Below are 19,779 nucleotides of genomic sequence, written 5' to 3' on the forward strand. Positions count from 1 at the left end.
TGAGCTAGCACACTTGCTTTGTTCTCACCATGTGATGCCTGGCACCATGTTGTTTAGCAAAAGTGCTGACACCAGATGCTGCGTCCGTGGCCTCAGATTCTCAGCCTCTAGGACAAGCCAATGAACCTCTACCGACAAAGCATCTGGGCTCTTTGGTTATTAGAGAAAGCGGACTAAGACCAACTTCCCCACTCTGGATGGAACCCTAAGTCCTCTGAGAATTCTGGGAATCAAACAAGGGGACAGACCCTGTGTCCAGAAAGATCAGGAAGTAACCACAGAAAAATTCAGTTTGGCTGGAAATTGGCAGGTGACAGTTTGCCTAGCACTCATGAAATCCCAGATTTGATCCTTAGCACTCCATAAATTGTGTGTTATATAACTGTATCTCAATACTCAGGAAGTAGAGGCAGGAAGATCAGCAGTTCAAGGTCATCCTTAGCTATGTAGCCAGTTGAGGCCAGCCTGAAACACGTGATACATATTTCAAAATAGTAATGTTTCAATCACTCAGAAGTCCTGGCCTTAGACTGGCAACAAGAGGCCCAGGGGTTGGGGATTTAGCTCAGTGGTAGAGCACTTGCCTAGCAAGCGCAAGGCCCTGGGTTCAGTCCCCAGCTCGAAAAAAAAAAAAAAAAAAAAAAAAGAGGCCCTGGAACCTCTCTCTCATAAGTAGACAGATCCAGACACAGTGACTGACATGACAGTGGAGAGGATGAAGAGTCAGACCATGTTCGTGTCCCAAGTACCTGCAGACAAGCTCTTCTAGTTACAAAAGAAGGCCGATTGTGAGAGGAACCCTGACAGTTAGCTCCTGGAAAGGCCACCATTTAACAGCACCAGGCACCTTGTCCACCAAAGCAATGCCACCAAACACCAGCCCTACTGTTAGACATACATGAGCTATGTCTGAGAAGCATCGGAAAAACCTCTGTGGGCACAGCTCTCTGCAGGAGACAACTCTTGTGGCTCCAGTGACCAGTGTTCCTTCAGCCAGCTCTGGTGCCAGGCCCTGACTGGTATTCAGAAGGGCAGACAGCCCAGCCCTCTGCCGCACAGGATGACAGCTGCCAGCCTCATCTCATGACAGGGCCAGCTGGGCTGAGGTCAGAAGCTCTGCCTGAGAGGAGTAAAGGGGTGAGAGCAGGCAGTTGATGGATGGGTAAGGGTGGCCTGGCAGAGTGGGGCAGAAATGCATGCACAGAAGTGGTATCTGTGCAGCTGAATCCCAAAGGATTACCAAGAGAACGTGTAAGGCCTGCCTAGAGTTCAGCAGGCTCAATGTGGACACAGGCTCACACTGTGGCACTCCCTGGTTGGCCTATATTTATCTTTTGTGGAGTCCCAGGTTCGAAAGCAACTGAGGGCCCCTTCTCCATGACCAGGACAACAGGCCTGGAGGCATCTGAAGACTGCAGATGTTCAGTCAGTTAAAAATGGGTGGTGTTGGCACACTCCTTCAGTCCAACACTGGGGAGACAGAGGCAAGCTGATCTGTGTGGGGCCAGCCTGGTCTACAGAATGAGTTCTGTGATAGCCAGGGCTACACAGAGAAACCTGTCAGTCCAGGGCAGTGCTCTGCTTTGTTTGGAATCCACATACGCAGAGACCAGAGTAGACAGCCCCAGCCCTACCAGACTGCATCCCTGCCCCAAGAATCAGGGTGAAAGCTTGGCCAGAGGCCCTGAGGCCCTAGCTCTGTTTACCTGTCTATGCCGTCTTCAAGTGCCTAGGGCTGCACACCAACTTGGCAGACCCTCGTGGAGGCCTTAGGCAGGACATGATGACAGTCATCTGAAGTGACCCAGTGCTCCGCCCAGCCCACCCACCTAGTCAGACTAGCAGCACACCAAGCTGGACTCCAGATTCATAAGGTTTTATTGTCACCACAGGATCAGGATTCATCTTCACCAAAACCCTGCACTAGGTGCTTAAGAGCGGCTATGACCTATAGCAAGAGGAAGCAGGCACAAATGAACCAAGGTCGATCGTCCCAAGTGCCCTGAGAGGCAGGCAGGGCTGGCTGCCCCTCCTGCCTGCCCACAGCAGACACTTCTAGACCATCAGGCAGTGGGGTTTCCTGGCCCCTAGGTACTAGCTCACATGGTGTCCACTAAGTGTCAGGGAACCCTGGCCATTCACCTTCCCAAGGTCATTCACATAATATGGAAGTACTTGTCCAGAAGGGAGCTGCCTGGTCTCGTAAGGAGTATGTAAGAAATGAAAGAATAAAGCTATGAAAAAAAAAAGAAAGGAAAAGAAATGAAAGAATATTTTGCCAAAGGGCCTATCCACACATGGAGCACTCAGCAAGAACAGGGCAGCCAGGCTGGCAGGTGTCCAGTCACCCCAGTTGATGTGACTTGAAGCAAAGGGTACACACAGGCCTATTAGCAGCGATTTGACAAAGCGATCTCCAGGGAGCACGAGTGAACCCCATGAAGTGCAGGGTGAGGGATTAGTCCGCTGGGGCAAGGGATCAGCAACTGCCTGTTCCCATGGGAATGCTCTGCTGAGGCTTCTGGAGTGCAGCAGGGGCCCAGGAGTGCTCCCACCCAATAAAGCAGCCAAGAGGACATGCCGGCACATCCCAGGGAGTGGGGTCAGAGTGCTCCTAGGAATCAGGCTCACTGCAACGACTACAGAAACCATGTGGGTCCCCCCACAGGTGGTACTAGACCAGTGGTTCTCAACCTGTGAGTCACAACCTCTTTGGGGGTCATATGACCCTTCCATAGCAGTCACCTATGACTGTCAGAAAACACAGATATATATATATATATATATATATATATATAATATCACAATTCATAACAGTAGCAAAATTAGTTATGAAGTAGTAATGAAAATAATTTTATGGTTAGGGTCACCACAACATGAACTATATTAAAGGGTCACAACATTAGGAAGGTTGAGAACCACTGTGCTAGCCAGAGTGCAGGAGTGAAGCTGGCAGGGTAAGGTCTGCCTACATTCAGCAGAGTTTGGTTGGCCCATGTGGGGCCTGAGATGACCCCCATGGTCAGTGCTATCTTGGCAGAGGAGGTGAGATGGCTGCAGTAGCTATGAGCAGGCTGTGTCCAGCTCCTCAGTCCTGTTTGTCCTCTCTCTGCCTCCAGGGGTAGATGAGCTCTCCGAAGAACAGCTTTCGGCACAGGGTACCCCAGGAGTGCTTGGGATGGCAGCCACAGCTAGGCAGACGGTAGGTGTGCACAACATGGCTATAGGGCAGAGGGTTTATCTGCAAGGGTAGGGCAGTTATCAGTGGGGGGGGGGTGGTCACAGGTGCTTCAGCTGTGTGCACAGAAGCTCCTGAGGGCTGGCATCCCGAGCCTGACTGGCCCTCGAGAGAATCTTTAGCTAGACAACTGTAGGGCAGGCCCAGCTGGGCTCTGACAAACCTTTGCCTACAGAATAGCATGCTATCTATACTTGGAGGAGCAGCTCATACAGCACTTTGGTCCCCTGAGGGTGACAAAGGGAGCTCAGTGTCTGCCCTATCCTAGGATCTACTCTGTCTCTAGGCTTCTGGGAGGAGAAGGATCATGCCAGATGTTTCAGCATCTGAGAGATTTGAACTTGGCCCAAGGTACAACTCAATACCTGGAAAGTCACACAGGGACTGGAACCTGGGACTGAAAGAGCCAGGGTTCAAGTCCAACAGGAAATGGCGACTTGTCATGAGGCCTTTGTAAAGCCATTCCTGTTTCATCACAATCTTGAGCACTATGGGACCCAGGGCGGCTTCATGATGTCTCTGGCCAAGGAAAGGGGTATCCACCTGTAGGCTGGACTGCATATCAGCTATGTAGACCACACTAGGTAGCCACAGCTCTGCTGAGGAGGCTCCAGACACAGCGAGTTATGGTGCTCAGATGCCTAGGAACCTATCCCTTAGCTCCACTGGGTCCTTCTGCCTATATCTGACCTCTGGCTGATATAACACCACAGTGTCCCATCAGCTGACACCGGCTGTCCCAGAGAACTGGAGGAATATGGTGGGAGGGGGTCCCAGGTCTGAGTAGCAGTGAAGCGTAAAGAAGTTCTTACCTGCATCAGGAGGCGGAGGGGCCTGCCTGCCTCCTTTTCCAGAACTCTGAACTTCACACCAGCTATAGGAAAGCAAGGTATTTAGGAAGGAAGGTGGCAACACCCAATCAGCTTTCACTGGTCCCACTGAATGCTATGGGTCAGCAGAGGCTGTTGTAGATGGCAATTTTAGACACTAGAAGTCCCTTTGAGCAGAGCTAGGTGGCAGCAGACCTGCCTGGGCATGCAAGATTCTCGCCTCCTCTACCTTTCCCAGCTGCCTCTGTGCTGGGTGGGACGCCCTATTAATGGTTCAGAGTCTTACAACTTCTGTGTCTGGCTGATTTAAGTACCCCGGGCCTGTCTTTTGGGATCCAGGTCTAGGAAATCCAGGAAGCTGGTTCTTAAAAGAGCAGGAAATGGGCCAGGTGTGGTGGTGCACACTTGGGAGGCAAAGGCAGGTGGAACTGAGTTCCAGGGCAACCTGGTCTACAGAGTGAGTTCCAAGACTGCTAGAGGTACACAGAGCAACCCAGTCTTGAAAACAAATGAGCTGAAAACGAAGCTTAAAGCCAGAGAGTGGGAAGGGTCAGAGAGTGGAAAGGGCCTTCCAAGCAAAATTAAACTGCCCTGCCCCAGCACTGGCTCTAGGCTAAGGAGGAAGAGGTCCTGTACCCAGGCTGTGTCTAGGACTACTATGGCCCACCTGTTTTTGTGTTCTGAGGTGAAGAAGTGGGGGCAGCAGGCAAGTGAGTAACATTGCAAATGAGTCTCTGGCCTGGGCCCCCTGAGGCTAATGGAGAAATTAGCTAGAGGGATGTTCACACAATGTTTTATAGGCTTTCAGCAGCAGGGAGATGCCTGAAGGCAGACCTTGAAATTGGTTTAAAGCCAAGGAATCTGCAAATCCCTATCAAAAGGGTCTGAGCTGGCTGGAAGAGTCAGATGGGCATAACTGGTCACCTTAGAAATCAACCAAATTGGTGTCGAACATCGGCTATGATATATATATTAGTAAAGTCCGTGCTGTATCCAAAGCCCCAGAGACACATGGGTTGCCCATAACAACCTCATGCTAAAGGAGATAAGTCCCCTCAAGGGACATGGTATCAGAATGCAGAGACCCAGAGAGACAGCTTGGGTGACAGGTGATTTTACACAGTGCAGGATGATCCGGCTACAGCCTAGCAGCCCCCATTCTGGCCTGTCCCTCCAAGGGTGAGGGTCATCAAAGGCAGACATATAGCCTGTATCCACATGGAGACAGACCTCTGAGTCTGAGCCATATCCCACGCAGATCCTCACGCAAGTCTCACATATTACAGGAAGGATGGTGCCTCTGGTCTTTGTCTCTGAACTTTACTCTCCAGGGAGAGAGAGAAGATAGCAGCATGTGTTCAGGACCGAGTCTGTCTCATGGCCCTGCCTACACCAATCCTTTCAGGCAGGAGACACATCAGGTTGGCACAGGTGCTTTCGTAAGGCCTATGGGTATGTTATATCATCTGTCAGAAGCCAGCCACCCAGCACCCAACACTTACCTGCCAGCCTGTAGGGTCGGCAGAGTCGAAGGCCAAGGGAGTATAGTGGGAGGGAATTGATGAGGTCTACAAGTAGATGGATTAAGCCCTGCACAGTGATCACCAGGAGCCGGAGCTGAAGCAAAGGTGACATTTAGGGACACTGACTGGGGCTGAGGGCACACATCAGATAGGCCTAGGAGGAGAGCAGCCCAATAGGCTCACCTCTAGAGGAGGGCTCCTCTATGACCCCATCTACCTACTATGGGTCCCAACCACCCCTGTAGCCAGTCTTCTCCAGGACAGGATCCCCAACTGCTTTAAGACCAGTACATAGTTTCCAGAGAGTTCAGAACAGCCATGCTAATGTTCCCTGTGTGCCTGGCCCAGGCAGTGACCAATCCCAAGTTCTGTAGGTCCCAGGGCGGGAGTTACTGGGCTCACCAGGGTGAATACCAGGTAGTACAGAGCGGTGGTGGGCAGCAAGAAGACCAAGATGGTGAAGAGCAAGGTCCCGATGAACAGCTGTAGGGAAAAAGGACCGGCATACCTGGCATCCCAAGATCCAGACCAGGGAGGTCACTCCATCACTGCCCACACACATCTTAAACTGCAGTTGAATTTTTTTGGTCTCCTGAGCTAGCACGGGTCAGCATGTTCCCTTTACCACGAGGGGGCTTGTCTGTATACCCTGTGGACCTGGTGTCTCGTGGGGAAACAGTCAGCAGGGTACCCAAGCAAAGGGAATAAGCCAAAGCAGGTCCTGTGCCCACCTTGGTAAAGCACGTAGGACTGTGGGTACCTCCCCTAGGCCAAATGCTGCAGGCCAGTTGCAGGATAGGAGTAGGTTGGCCCTGGTTGGGTCTAAGTAGCTGCCCTGGCCAGGACGGCGGGCGCAAAGTTGTACCTGGTCAAGGTCATAGGAACAAGAATCTACCCGCTGGCGCAGAACATTCCACTTCTTTCCCCGGAAGAGACGCCAGAGCGAGGAGAGACCATAGATCTTCAGGCAGTACAGCCTGTAGGACATAGGCCCATGAGTGCCACAGCTCACCCATGCACTCACTCCCCGATAAGTGCCCACTTGAATATATACATACCTGGCACCGTACACATAGAAGCAGTAGATGTGGAAGGTAAGAAGGGCGATGATGTCCGAAAAGATGGACAGAGCAACAGTCAGTCCAAGGCAGGCTGAGAGTCCCACATGCCACAGGATGTGCTCAATAAAGGGGGACATTAGGTGGATATAGCCTGCAGGATGGGGTTCGGCCATAAGTAGTGTCAGTGAGGCACTGGGAGCCCACGCTTCCAGGAATGGATACCTAACACTGCAGGACACAAGTGAGCATAGCACAGGCCCAGTCACTGGCCCAACTTTGGCTTGAGCAGCTGGCCTGACACAGTTGGCTCCATACAAACAGGAGGCCAGAAAATGGAAGCAGGGGAAATGGGGCCTGACTAGGGTCCCCTGCTCTCCTCAACCAGCCCGCTTGGCTGCCCAACCCTGCCCATCAGGCACTCACTGATCCACAGGTGGATGTGGTACAGGAAAAAGCGGCCTAGCACCTGATCCAGTGCCCGATTCATCTTGAGCCCAGCAGGAGCACCCATCAGCCACTGCAGCAGATGCTGGAGCTCCTCAGCCACGCGCTACAGGGACATGGGGCAGGGGAGGGATGACATGGTCACACTGAGGTAGGTGAGTGAGTAGGTGAGGATTGTCCGTAACAGGCTCCCACTCTAGCCAGGCTATCTGGGCAGGACAAAGGCAGCCTAGACTTCTTCCAAGGTTCTGACTCATTGTCTTATTTAATTAAACAGGGTCTCACTATATAGTTCTAATGTCTTGGAACTCACTGTGTAGACTAGGGTGGCCTCAAACTCATAGAGATCCACCTGCCTCTGCCTTTCAAGTGCCAGGATTAAAGATGTGCACCAAAGTCTTCTAACTTTGGACAAAAACAGTGTTTCCCAAACTCGTCTGGCAACTGGACCCCTGACCCCTGGTCACAGATGACTTCCAAGATCCTGGTTTGAGGAATCTAACAGGCTGGAATACATAAACAAATGCCTTGTGCCTGTGTCCCCATGAGACATCTACCTCAGCCTGAGAACTCCCTTCATCCTCTTATTCTGCTACTTCAGTCCCAGACCCATAGGGTCCTAGGCCCATGATACCTGGATATTGCTGATGTGGGATGGGATAGACCATGGCTCAATTCAAACCACACCTGGGAAATACTGAAGGCCTCTGTTAAAGACTTCACCATCCACTCGCTATCAGAGGTAGGGCTACCCAGCAACTGATAGCAATCTTGGGTGAGTGAGAGGGCACCGGGCTTATCAGAGACTTGGCAAGCAGGTCAGAGCCCCAGAGGACAAGGGCCCGCAGAGAAAAGACACAATTGAGTGCAGTGAACAGCATAGGGACTTCAACAAGAGGGAAGCTGGTCCTGGCTAAGGATGCTCCACTCTGTCACCAAGGTGAGGCCCCAGGAGTAATCCTTTTCCGTTTTTATTTCTCTCTTTCCCTCTCCCTCTCCCTCTCTCTCTGAGATATTTTTTTTTCCCCTTTTCTTTTTTTCGGAGCTGGGGACCGAACCCAGGGCCTTGTGCTTGCTAGGCAAGCGCTCTACCGCTGAGCTAAATCCCCAACCCCGACAGTTTCTTTATATAGCCTTGGCTGTCCTGGAACTTACTGTAGAGACCAGGCTGGGCTCAAACTCATAGAGATCTGCCTGTCTCTGCCTCCCAAGTCCTGGGATTAAAGGTGTGCACCACTGTCCAGTCCTCTAGAGTAACTCCTACATCCATCCATGCTCTTCCCCAAGCCTCTGCAACCCTGTGCAAGAGCCTCGGGACCACCAGGGAGGAGAGCAGAACCCTCTTTATAAATAGGTCTTATTTAATATTTAAAGGATAAAAGCCTGGCAGCGGAAAAGACTCCATCTTTTAATTAAATATTTATGGTTTTTTTTTTTTTTTTGCAATTTTGTAAAAAGGAAAATTCAGACAAAGCTGGCCAAGAAACAGAATATAGAAACAGCCTCACCCTTTTACCCAGCCCCAGCTCCTCTTTCCTACTGGGATGACCTCCACAGATCTTAAAGCTGAGGGCCCACTGCCGCCCCAGATTCCTGGCCTGGCAACGAGCAGACCTAGCCCACATCTGCACTGATGGAGCAGAAGCAGAACCCCCAAGGCTTCCACAGTACAAACTGCTTTCAGTCTACTGCAGACGAGATGGAGAACTGAAGTGTTCCAAGGCTGGGCAGAAACGAGGTGAAGGGACCAGTGTGGATGTGCTGTACATACCGTGTAGGGAAACACTGGGAGTAGAGAGGACAAGCCTATGCCTCTTGTTTCCAGTGTAAGAGCAATCTGGCAATAGCATGGCCAGCCCAGGAACAGCCCTGAGCCAGAGCTGTCCTGAGGTTGGCTTTCATCTGGAAGATAAGCTTAGCACAAAGGAGTCCATGAAAGCCTCAATCAAAATGGCCCCCAGACACTGCCACCTTCAAGAAGGGGCAGCAGGCATTTCGCCAATGCTGACTTGAGAGACATAGGTCCCAAGAGCCAGGAAACATCTCAGGCTAGGGGCAAAGGCAGGGTCTCTAGGTGAGGACAGGGAGGAGCTGTTCCTGCCAGCTAAAGGACTACCCGAGAGGATTCCCAACCCTCATGAAGCTGGGCTCCACCCGAATCCACTCACATCGGCCACAGGGACCAGGGCATTGGCCAGCTGTCCAATCCGGTTGTTGCTGTGGAGCCAAGAGAGCAGCAGCAAGCCAAGGGCCACATCCAGGAGCACAGAAACCAGCATGTTGGCCTTCCTGAAAGGAAAATCAGAGAAAGCACAGCTAGACACAGCCTGTGACCTGAGAGAGGCCTGGCTGGAGGCACAAGGCAGAGCAGAGGCAAAGAAGAGGATGGGCGACCCCACCGTTCCTTGTAAAGGAAACCCCACCTCATCAGCTGCATGGGACTCTGGGCTTTCTCGGTGCTGAAGATGAATGAGAGGTGCTTCAGCCGGTGCTGGAGCTGCTCACAAGTGGAGAGCTTGCTTCTGATGAAGGCAAGAGGCCCCAGCTTCCATAGCCTAGGGAGAATATAAGGGCTGAGACTGACAACTCCAGCCTTCGGTTCCTTGGCTTCCCAGCCAAGGTCCCTCACTCTAGAAGAGCCAGAGCTCCTCACCTGGAGCCTTTGATTTCACTTCAGAGCTCAGCAAGGCCCAGGCAAATGTGATGACCAACACAGCCAAGCAAGGACACATAGGTGTGAAATGCACAGCCCCTTCCTGACCCCCCACCCCAACCATGCTTACTGATACCACAGAGCTGGACCCCTCGCAGAGCCTCAGGCACACCTGAGCTCACCAGTCAATGCAAAGATAAGTATCAAGATGGCTGAGAAGAGGGGTTGGGGATTTAGCTCAGTGGTAGAGCGCTTGCCTAGCAAGCGCAAGGCCCTGGGTTTGGTCCCCAGCTGCGGGGGGTGGGGGGGGAGATGGCTGAGAAGATAGCCAGGCGTGAGTACACACGCCTTTAATCCCAGGACTCAGGAGGCTGAGGTAAACAAATCTCCAGCACAAGACCAGCTTAGTTAGGGCTGCCTTCCCCACGAAGATAGCCTAAAGTAGGGGGAAGGGGATTAGGTCATCTCCCATCCACACAGGACTTGCCCTGCCTACTGGATGGTAACAAGAGATGTCTTCAAGTCAAGGACGAAGAAGGTTCCTGATAGCAATTGGACTGCGCTCATGTAACAAACAGAACAGCAGCAGCGGGAGACAGGAAGGACCCAAGGGCCCCTGGGATGTGCAGAGCTGTGTGTAACCTCAGGAGGAAAGAGCAGGACATGACTCTGGAAGGTTTAAAGGCCCCTCTTCCACAGTGCAGCTAGGAGTCCATTCCGAACTGTACTCAACAGAGCCTTCCCTTTCAAACAGCCAGCCACAGTGACCTCTCACTGGGCACATGAAACTCCAGGGTCCGGGTCAGTCCTTCATGGCCCAGGCTCCACGCCTGGGTTGTTTGAGAAGGGCACAAAGTCAGGAAAGGTAGAGAGGAGCTCTTTATTCTGTAGTGACAGCCTTGCCTGTACATCAGCACTCATAACTGCTGACTCTTGCTTGATGGACAGGCTGGTGTCTGCATTTAATACACAGGCATCTCTGCCTTCCTTGAGTCTCTTGATAAGAAATACTAAGGACCATCTGTGATATAATGGCACCTGGGCCCAGACATATCTTCACCTTAATTCTAAGGTTGTCACGAAAGTCTACACCATACATCAAGATACCCAGCAGCTCCTGCAACCTAAAGTGTATTCCTATAGATTACCCAGGGCTCCCTTTCTGGGACGGTATCCTAAGGTCACCAGAGCCCCTGGAAAAGGCAAGTCAGACCCCACACTAGAAACCAGTCTGTAGATCTAAAGGGAGGACAGAGGGGGCGAGCCTACAGCTCCTTATGGGCAGCAGCACCAAGGAAACATTATCTTAGGCTGGAGATATAGCTCATCTGGTACAGGGTTTGTCCAGTACTATGATGGCACACACATTTGATCCCCGTGGCAGAGGGAGGTGGATCTGTGAGTTCAAAGCCAGCCTGGTCCACAAAGAGTTTTCCAGGGCAGCCAGGACAACACAGTGACACACTGCCTCAAGATAGAGATAGGGTAGGTAGGTAGGTAGGTGGGTAGGTAGGAGAGAGAGAGAGAGGAGAGAGAGAGAGAGAGAGAGAGAGAGGGAGAGGGAGGGAGGGAGAGGGAGGGAGAGAGAGAGAGAGAGAGAGAGGAGGGAGGGAGGAGGAGAGAATGAACATCATCTCTGAGAGAAAAGGGCCTCCAGGCCCTCATTCTTCATTCACAAGCTAAACTAAAATAACCTAGGGTTACCCAGCATTCCAAGGATTTGGGGACTTTCCCAAACTGCTCACCAGACCAGCAACCCATGATTCTAGAGATCATGGGTGAGTACCAGCACCCCAGACAACTGTCTGGCCTGGAGAGGAACTGCCCCTGAAGCCAGCTGTGGGGAAAACAGAAAAGCAGGGGAATGGGCAGTTCTGTGTCCTCACAGGTCACCTCAGGCAAGGCAGGTATTGCACTCCCAGAGGCAGAACCTGAGGCCAGCCTGGTCCACATAGCGAGTTCCAGGCCAGCCAGGGCTATATAGCTGAGACCCTGTCCCAAACACAAAAATTAGTGAGATAAGCAGAAGACAAGGTTTAGTTCCCAGCACCCACATGACCCTGACTAGGGATGCACAGGATACATAAATGCTGACAAACATTCATACATACGTAGTTTTTTTTGAGACAGGGTTTCTCTGTATAATATCCCTGGCTGTCCTGGACTTGATTTGTGGACCAGGCTGGCCTTGAGTTCACAGAGATCCCCCTGTCTTTGCCTCCCGAGGGCTGGGGTTAAAGGTGTGCATCTCCACTGCCCAGCTACATATAATTATTTTAGGAGTGCAATAACCTAGGTTTGTGCTCATCAGAGTTCTCTCTTTGGTGCTTGCACTGACTGCGATTCATTCTACACCCAACTGGGTGGGCCTCACACAGTCGGTCTCCAGGAACAGCAGCCTTTACTACGATGTGCTCTAACATGCAAAGGGAGGGAAGGGAAGACGAGAACTGGGTCCCAGAAACACCAGCCTCAGGAGGGACCCTCTGGCTATCGATGCCACTGCACACTGAAGGGAGAGCCCGTGGTTCTTGAGGGACCCGTTTCTTGTTGTACCTCTCCTGTCTGAGGCACTTACCAACAAGCACTGGCTGCTGAGATCAGGGACAGCAGAGAAGCCAGCAGCAGGCAGACAGGCCCGGAGGCCCGCTTTGCCAGCTCCACAAGTATACTGGCCTCCACTCCCTCTGACTGCCAGTGGCTCAGGCGCACGGGTCCCTCATCAAACTGGTCATTTCGGAAGAGCACCTCACTGCGTGCCACTGTGTCAAAGATGTCAGCTAGGCCTCCAGTGCTGGCTATGCTGTCTCCAATCTGGCAGTCAGGTAGTACCGGAGGTGGATGCAGCCAGGAGAGCAGCAGCTTGCGCTGGTCATAGAAAATGAGCATGACCTGGTCTTCAGTGGGTGTGTCCAGAGTGCTAGACATCTGATGGTAAGTGGCCTTGCAGCTCCATAATCTGGTACCCCTCTCCCGGCATAGCTGCAACCAGGGATTATGGGAGAAGATGGCACCCAGGCCCTCTAGGAATTTCCCCAGGCTCTCCTCTGGTTCCTGCTGACGGTGGCACCAGGTGCCTAGCACAGTCACTTGTACTTGGCTAGCCTTCTGCACCTGGGCCAGGAGCTCCTTGACTTGGATGGGGATGAAGGGAAAGTGCGCCACAGCCAGGATCACAGCACTATTCTGTCCTGGGACCCACCGTCCCACCAATAGGCCACTGTCTGCCGAGGCACAGCATGTGGGGAAGAAGGCCTTGAGCACCATGCCGGGGGCCCTGCAAGAGAGGAGAGAGCGTTGTTTTAGAGCTGCTGCCACTGTGTAGCTGGCAGCACAGTGGCTGCAAGACGCTGTAGCACCCTTACAGACCATTCACCCAGCCGGCCACAGGTTGGGAAAACACAGTTCGGGATTTGGTAGGTCATGGCTACGTATCTCACAGAGCCTGGACTCTTCCAATCACTGCCTCAGGAAACAGCAGCCATACGTGTGATGGCTGGGCAGTGCTTCCTCATGTTCCAAGGCACACAGCCTAAAGCAAGGCAAAGTGAGATACAGATACTGTGGACTGAGAGGAGTGTGGGGCTGAGCCTGAGGGCTTTCATGAGAAAGGCCTCATGAGTGACATCTGTAAAAGCACACAGTATGAGCATGTACACAAAACACAACTATAACAGACCAGAAGCCAGCCAGCTGTGTAATGCACACTTGTAATTCCAGCAGTGGAGAGGTGGAGGCAGGAGTACCAGGAGTTCAAGACCAGCCTTCAAAAGAAGAAGGGGTTGGGGGAGATGGCTCTTGACTGTAGTCTCAGTATACTTAGGCGGCTAAAGCAGGAAGATCACTGCGAGTTCAAGACCAGCAAGGTCTACACATGAATTTCAGGGAAGCCTGGCATACACAATAAGGCCCCATCTCAAACAGCAACAAACTGGATTTACTTAAGAGTTAAGGTAAAATTTTAAAACCTGGGACTGGAGAGCTGCTCAGAGGTTAAGAGCACTTGTTGCTCTTGCAGAGGACCTGAGTTTGATTCCCAGCACCGGTACGGTGGTTCATAACCATTCATAACTGCAGTTCTAGCAGATCTGACACATGTATGGTTACACATACATACACGCAGGCAAAACCTCATACATGAGGTAAATCTGAAAAGGTATTAAGCCTGTTTTGGAGGGTCAGGGATGGTTTTCAATGGAAGAGGGCTTGCCTAGCATGGCCAACATTCTGAATTTGATCTCAAACACCACCAAATAACCAAAAATAAAAATAAAAGTGGGGGCTGGGGATTTAGCTCAGCGGTAGAGCGCTTACCTAGGAAGCGCAAGGCCCTGGGTTTGGTCCCCAGCTCCGAAAAAAAGAACCAAAAAAAAATAAATAAATAAAAAATAAAAAAAATAAAAGTGAACCAAACAAACTTGGTTTGGGGCTCAGATAGAGCACCGGTCCTAAGGCTGAGTCTCAGGCCCCTGCTTGAAGGAGCCTCTCCTGCAACAGGGAGCATGTCCTCCTGCCGCTGAAAACTCACCAATCCCCGAGCTTGTCCCTAGCTCAGGATTTGAAATCCCACCAATCCCCACCCTGGAAAACTTGGTCCACCACCCCACCCTCCCAAGAAATCCTATACAAGATTGCCTCTCACGGTTCTTGGCTACTTCTGGCCCAAAACGAGGTAGCTGCCTTCTTGTGTCTTTCCCAATAAATCTCTTGTATGAGGCTTGTTGTGTGGTGTGACTTTGTGCTATTCCTTGGCGCCAGACTTTCAGGACACCTTTCCCCTCAGAGATGTGACACAGAGACTCAGTCTCGAAAGGCAAGTAAAGAAGCGACTGGAAATGTAGCTCTGTAGTAGAGCTCCCTCTGCTCTGCCCTCTACTCACCTCTGAAATCCTTGACAGACACCTCAAGACAGGGCTCCCGACAGAGCAGTATTTCTCTCCATGAGAGAATGTCAATGCATTTTCTGAGGGGACACTAGCCCTTGAACGCCTCAAAGGCCCTTGGTGTGACCTTTGAGCAAGAACCACCACAGCAGCTACAAACCCTTTATTCTGTGGACCCTACACCTTTCCCTCCACAGAAAGGAGCTATTTGGAGATTGTGGGTTTCCTTCGCTTGTGCCTGCTGGACTGAACTGCTGGAATGTTTGGCAAGGTCCAGGTGCCTACATAGGCCTTTCTTTAGTCAATACCACATCTTGCCCATGTGAAGTGAAAGACACTCATGAGCAAAGACCCCCCCATTTTTGGATCCTTTCCTGAGGGAGGCCCAGATCTTGGGCTGAAGCCTGGTTTCCAGGTCTAGTGTTCACATAAAACAATTGGAGATAAGAGGACAGACGGATAGTAACACAAGTGGTGGTGGTAGCTGTCCTAAAGACAAATGCCCAGAGCTTGAGGGACCCAGATACTTCTGCTCCCTCCCTGCAAGCATACCAGCCCAAAGAAACCGTCACGTGAACAACTTGGCAAAGCTTTTTGTTTTTGTGACACTGAGGATTAGACCTAGGGTTTCATAGGAACTAAAGGGCCAGTCCAAAGCTGAGAGGACTAACAGGACCTAGCACTGTCAGATTTCCTAATGTTGATGCTGATGAAAAGAACGGTCCAAGGCTGAAAAAGCCATTCCCAGGTGGGTCAAGTACAGGAGCCTCAGGAAGCCTCTCCACAGAACTCCAAGTCAGACGCCTCCAGCAAAACAAAACCCCAAAGTGCCTGGAGGAGGCAACTGGTGGGTGTCCACAGAGAAAACCTGATGCCCAATACCAGGCCAGGCCAAATCCCCATAGCCAGTGTCAAGAACCAATTTCTCTTGTCCCTTCAGTAGGAACTGTCCCCAGAAGGCCACAACACGGGATAGGGATGCACTGTTAAAAATACTAGAGCCATTCTACCTGTAAGAGCCCCAGTGGGCCACTGTCATAGGGGACCCTTTAGCCCAGCCCAAGCTCCTGTTCAACTACCTTGTAAGGATACACCAGCTCAGCGAAATAGCTGGCTCTTCTGGGGAACACTTCACATGAACTAAGGAAAAATGCTCACAACAGGGTGGGAAGAGAAATGCCCTTGGTCTAATTATAAACTGATGTTGTGAAGGCTGTTTTTGAGTCTGTTCAATGTGTAAATCCACTGTGCTGTATGCACACTGTGTTTATGCACATCCTTTCTACAGAGCATGCTTCATTTATAGTTTACCTTAACCCAAACACACACACACACACACACACACACAGAGAGAGAGAGAGAGAGAGAGAGAGAGAGAGAGAGAGAGAGAGAGAGAGAGAGAGAGAGAGCGCGCGCGCAGGTCAAAGGAAAGAAGGTGGAAGGCAGAAGGCAGAGAGAAGTTGGGGCTCTGATCTGTGGGGCACTGAGAGAACTCAACAAGTTTGGAGGCAAATCCCCACCCTTACTCCCAACTCAGCCTCTCCGGAAGCACTGAAGTGTAAAAAGCAGTGTGCTTCCACTGGGCTGCTGGGATTTCAGCAGCAGGAAAAAATGAAAGAACAGGCGATCGATACAAGAGGTGAGAGGCTGGAAAGAGAAGGCAGAGACCTGGGCTGTGCGAACACCTTTAAAGATGCTGGTTAAAAGAACAGCCCAAGCTTGGAAAAGCTGCCTTTGCTAAGTCCCTCCTGGACAGCCCATTCCCAGGAGGGCTAAATAAGAGGCCCCAGGAAGTCTCTCCACAGAACTCCAAGTCAGACTTGAGCAAAAGCAGAGCTACTGCTTACTCCCCTGCAAGGAGCAGGATTGAGGGATGTCCAGCCCAGTTAAGAGAGGCCTGGGACACATCATAGCTGAAACATTACTTTGTGAATCTTTGAGAGGGTTCGGTTTTACCACACGTTCAAGATAAACGCCCCCCACCCCCAAAAAAACCCACTTTTCTTACTAGGGATGTAGTTAGCTGGTAGGGAGCTTGCCTAGCCTGCACAAGACCCTGTGTTCAGTCCACAGAACCTCATAGACCGATAGTAGTAGTTTATCTGTAATCCGAAGGTGGCCGCAGGACGATCAAAAATTCAAGGTCATCCTTTGCTACACTAGGATTTTGAGGCCAACCTAGCCTATAAGCGAATCTGTCCAGAAACACATTTTTGCCTCTGTAAATGCTTTCCTTTTTCATTTCAAAGGGTGGGGGTAATCTGTTTCCGATTTTTACTGGAGTCGATAAATATGAGCCTCTCAGCCGGTGCCCCAGGAATCTTCCAGCAATTTCCCCGCCTGGAGGGGAGGAGGGGCCTTTCGGCGCCCTCAATTTCGGGATAGCAAGCCCAGACCCACAAAGGGTGCCGCTGAGCCTGGAGGTCAGCTGCGCGGTGGCCGCTGCTCCCTCCACCCCGGCCTCCAGCTTCCTATCTCACAGTCTTAGGCACCAGGCACTGAGGACCAAGAGGCCTGCGCTGCCTCGGGATTTCCTCCTCTTCCTCTCCGGGCCCGGGTCCCCGCTAGTGCTCACCGGCTGATCCCCCGGGCCGCGTACCCGGGCGATAGGGAAGGGACTTGGTTGAGCACCGCGTTCGGCGGGCCCGGGAGGACGACAGTGTTCGCGGCTCCCAGGCCCGCCGCGGGACATCAGCACCATTTCCGCCGGCTCCGCGCGTTGTCGCGCGACGGTCCGGTCCCCAAACGTGCCCGGGCTGTCCACTGCCTGAGCCCGAGAGTTCCGCGCGCACGGCTCCTGTCATCAAAGCTACCCTCGATGTAAATGTCCTGAAAGATCGGGTGGATCCAGCCTTTGAGGATCCAGGTAGCCGCTTTGTTCTTACCGCCACACCCTGCCTGTCCTCCTAAACCCCCGCCCTGCCCACTCTCTCTCTACATTGCGGGTAGAGTGCGCGCCGACCTACGTGGGCCGCATAGTCTGAGAGCAATTCCCCTAACAACGCAGTAACTAACGTTTATTGAGCATCTACTTACAAAGTTTCTTTTATTGTCTGTTAATCCCCCACAACATAATGATCAGGACATATTGAGCTAACCTGGAGGAGTGACTTGTGTGGTGACCTCAACGTCCAGACAACAGGCTGGGTGCTACCCCACACCCTGAAGGGGACAAAAGCAAGCACCTTTTTCTTGCTCTTTCCCACCTGAAGATCATGGGTGAGACACAGATTCTCACTGAGTAAGCTCTTCACACATACACATGTGCACACACGCCCTTCCCCCCCTTCCAGATCTCATCCGTAACATGGGAGGAAAGGCTCTTGTCTTGAATGGAAGGGTATGAAAGAACCTGTGCTACCCAGAACCCCACCCAAAAGCTCAGGACACATATAAGGCTTACCCCTTTGATTTGCCTACTCCTTACTTCTCTTTTGGTCCCAGAGCGCTGTTGGAGGCTCAAGAATGGGATATTTCTGAAGCTGGGGGGGGACACTAAGGAACCACACCTAAACTCCCCAGTCCAGCCCAGCCACACCCTGCCTGCCTGCCTGCCTGCCTCTGATTAGGATGTAGGGGTTGGGGCACTCGGCAGGAGATCTTGTTTAGGTATCTGCTGGCAGACAGCCTCAGTTCCCAGGATCTATAGCTTCAAGTGTCGCCTCAGAGCTCAGGCCTCCTGAGACCCAATCTAGCAGAACGAGGGACTGGGTGGCCCATGGGGTTTCAGGCCATGAAAAGCTATGAGCATACTGAACAGGGAAGTGAAGGTGACCCCATTTAGAACCTGATCAAGAGATGGTGATTCATGGTTTCTGTGTAGACAGGAGCACTTGCCAAGAGGAAATCACAAAGCTAGCTAAGAGCAGGTGTCAGGAAGAAGGCTCAGCAGCCCTCAAGGAGCCTACTAACCTTCCATGATAGTACAAGGGACTCAGGCCCGGCCAGTCATAGCAACGGACTATTTTCCCCAGAGCCTACCCTCAGGCCATCTCCCCCCAGATACTGGTATACCTTGATGCAGTTGTCCCCTGCATCTGCCACCACTAGTGGGCCCTGGGGTGCACAGGCCAAACCCAAGGGCCTCTTTAGTCCCTCCAACGGCAAGCAGATGGGTGGCCCAACCCGGGGAAACAGAGTCACTTGTTGCCTCTGCTCATCGGCCACAATAATGCTACCCTCTGCATCACAGCACACACCCGCTGGATGACCAAAGCTGTGCCCAGTCAGGGTTCCTAGAGAGCCCAGAGGCTGGTGGGCACTGCCAAACAATTGTACATCCCCAAACTCTTCACTCACAGCAAAGCCTCCATCAGGCCCTGGACCTACCCAACAAGGGCCCTCCAGACCTAGCATGGAGGTTGGAGCAAGAGGCTCGCAGGTTGGTCCTAACATGAAGCTGTGCACAGTTCCAGGCAAGTAGTCTGTCACCAGGAAGTGGCCAAGAGCATCCACAGCCAGCCCTCGGGGAGACAAGAACTTGCCTACAGTCACCCAGCGGCCCTGGGGTTCCCGGGAAGTGTACCGAAGAGCATACACAGCCCTGTGGATGAGGTCACTGACCACCACAAGCCCTGCAGCTGTCACAGCCACATCCTCTGGAACAAAGGCTCCAGTTCTAGGAATGCAGCAGGGTAGTTGACAAATGGAGCGTCCCTCAAGATCCAGCACATGGACACAAGATGCAGCACCAGCCGTCAAGAAGAGCAGGCCATCTGGGGAGCAGTGCAGGCCTCGGGGGCTCCCTGCAGCCCCTGCTGGCACCAGGATTCGTCCCAGCAGCCGAGGCTGCCAAGAGCCACTGGCATCTCTAAGTTGGTCCAGCCTGAGATGAGGCCCTTGCGGGTAGGTGGCTGGGGGTAGGGGTGGCCCAGGAGGTCAAGGAGTCAGGACAGACGGGAGGCCAGGGCAGCAAGCAGTCACAGTCTCGGCTTCTCTGCAGCTGCAAAAGAGTTGGAACATCCATGTGTGCAGATGGTGGCCCATGGGTGCTGGCACCCTCCCATTGTAGATGAAGAGCTGAGCTGAGGTAGGAGGTGGAGGGGAAGGCTGAGCTGCATGTGTGTTCAATTCCTCCCGGTTCTGAGTGCTCACCTGGTCCCCAAGCACAGCAACCACACAGGTGTCTAGGTGTCTGCTGCAGTAGT

The 19,779-nt window shown here is 52.3% G+C and overlaps 2 protein-coding genes across 4 annotated transcripts; both read right to left on the reverse strand.

Annotated features, from left to right (window-relative positions):
• Positions 1–1,855: 1,855 nt before the first annotated feature.
• Pigq (phosphatidylinositol glycan anchor biosynthesis class Q) lies at positions 1,856–18,117 on the reverse strand. 3 transcript variants are annotated; one of them, XM_032912369.1, is made up of 11 exons: positions 17,208–17,362; positions 12,328–13,026; positions 9,520–9,651; positions 9,265–9,385; positions 7,076–7,202; positions 6,650–6,803; positions 6,457–6,568; positions 5,994–6,074; positions 5,571–5,685; positions 4,051–4,112; positions 1,856–1,948 (listed from the first exon to the last, which is right to left on the reverse strand). In XM_032912369.1, the coding sequence occupies exons 2-11, from the start codon at positions 13,014–13,016 to the stop codon at positions 1,895–1,897; spliced, it is 1,647 nt and encodes a 548-aa protein (XP_032768260.1). In that variant the 5' UTR covers positions 13,017–13,026; positions 17,208–17,362; the 3' UTR covers positions 1,856–1,894. The 3 variants fall into 3 exon arrangements, with proteins under 3 accessions (XP_032768260.1, XP_032768259.1, XP_032768258.1); XM_032912368.1 differs by lacking the exons at positions 1,856–1,948; positions 17,208–17,362 and adding exons at positions 2,264–3,241; positions 18,036–18,117; XM_032912367.1 differs by lacking the exon at positions 1,856–1,948 and adding an exon at positions 2,264–3,241.
• Positions 17,109–19,039, reverse strand: Nhlrc4 (NHL repeat containing 4). Its single transcript, XM_032912634.1, has 2 exons — positions 18,614–19,039; positions 17,109–17,429 (listed from the first exon to the last, which is right to left on the reverse strand). Exons 1-2 carry the CDS (start codon positions 19,025–19,027, stop codon positions 17,109–17,111), a joined length of 735 nt encoding a protein of 244 aa, XP_032768525.1. The 5' UTR covers positions 19,028–19,039.
• Positions 19,040–19,779: the final 740 nt, after the last annotated feature.

Source organism: Rattus rattus, chromosome 9 (assembly GCF_011064425.1).
Source record: "Rattus rattus isolate New Zealand chromosome 9, Rrattus_CSIRO_v1, whole genome shotgun sequence".
NCBI classification, from domain to species: domain Eukaryota; kingdom Metazoa; phylum Chordata; class Mammalia; order Rodentia; family Muridae; genus Rattus; species Rattus rattus.

Excerpts from the sequence above, each read along its gene's own strand:
- Pigq (XM_032912368.1), bottom strand. The coding sequence starts at position 13,016 with ATGGTGCTCAAGGCCTTCTTCCCCACATGCTGTGCCTCGGCAGACAGT. Across the intron at positions 9,652-12,327 it reads TCAGCAGCCAGTGCTTGTTG|GCTATGGAAGCTGGGGCCTC; the intron begins GTAAGTGCCTCA and ends TATTCTCCCTAG. Across the intron at positions 4,113-5,570 it reads CCGACCCTACAGGCTGGCAG|CTGGTGTGAAGTTCAGAGTT; the intron begins GTAAGTGTTGGG and ends GCTTTCCTATAG.
- Nhlrc4 (XM_032912634.1), bottom strand. The coding sequence starts at position 19,027 with ATGTTAGGACCAACCTGCGAGCCTCTTGCTCCAACCTCCATGCTAGGT. Across the intron at positions 17,430-18,613 it reads TGGGGGGAGATGGCCTGAGG|GAGCCGTGCGCGCGGAACTC; the intron begins GTAGGCTCTGGG and ends CTTTGATGACAG.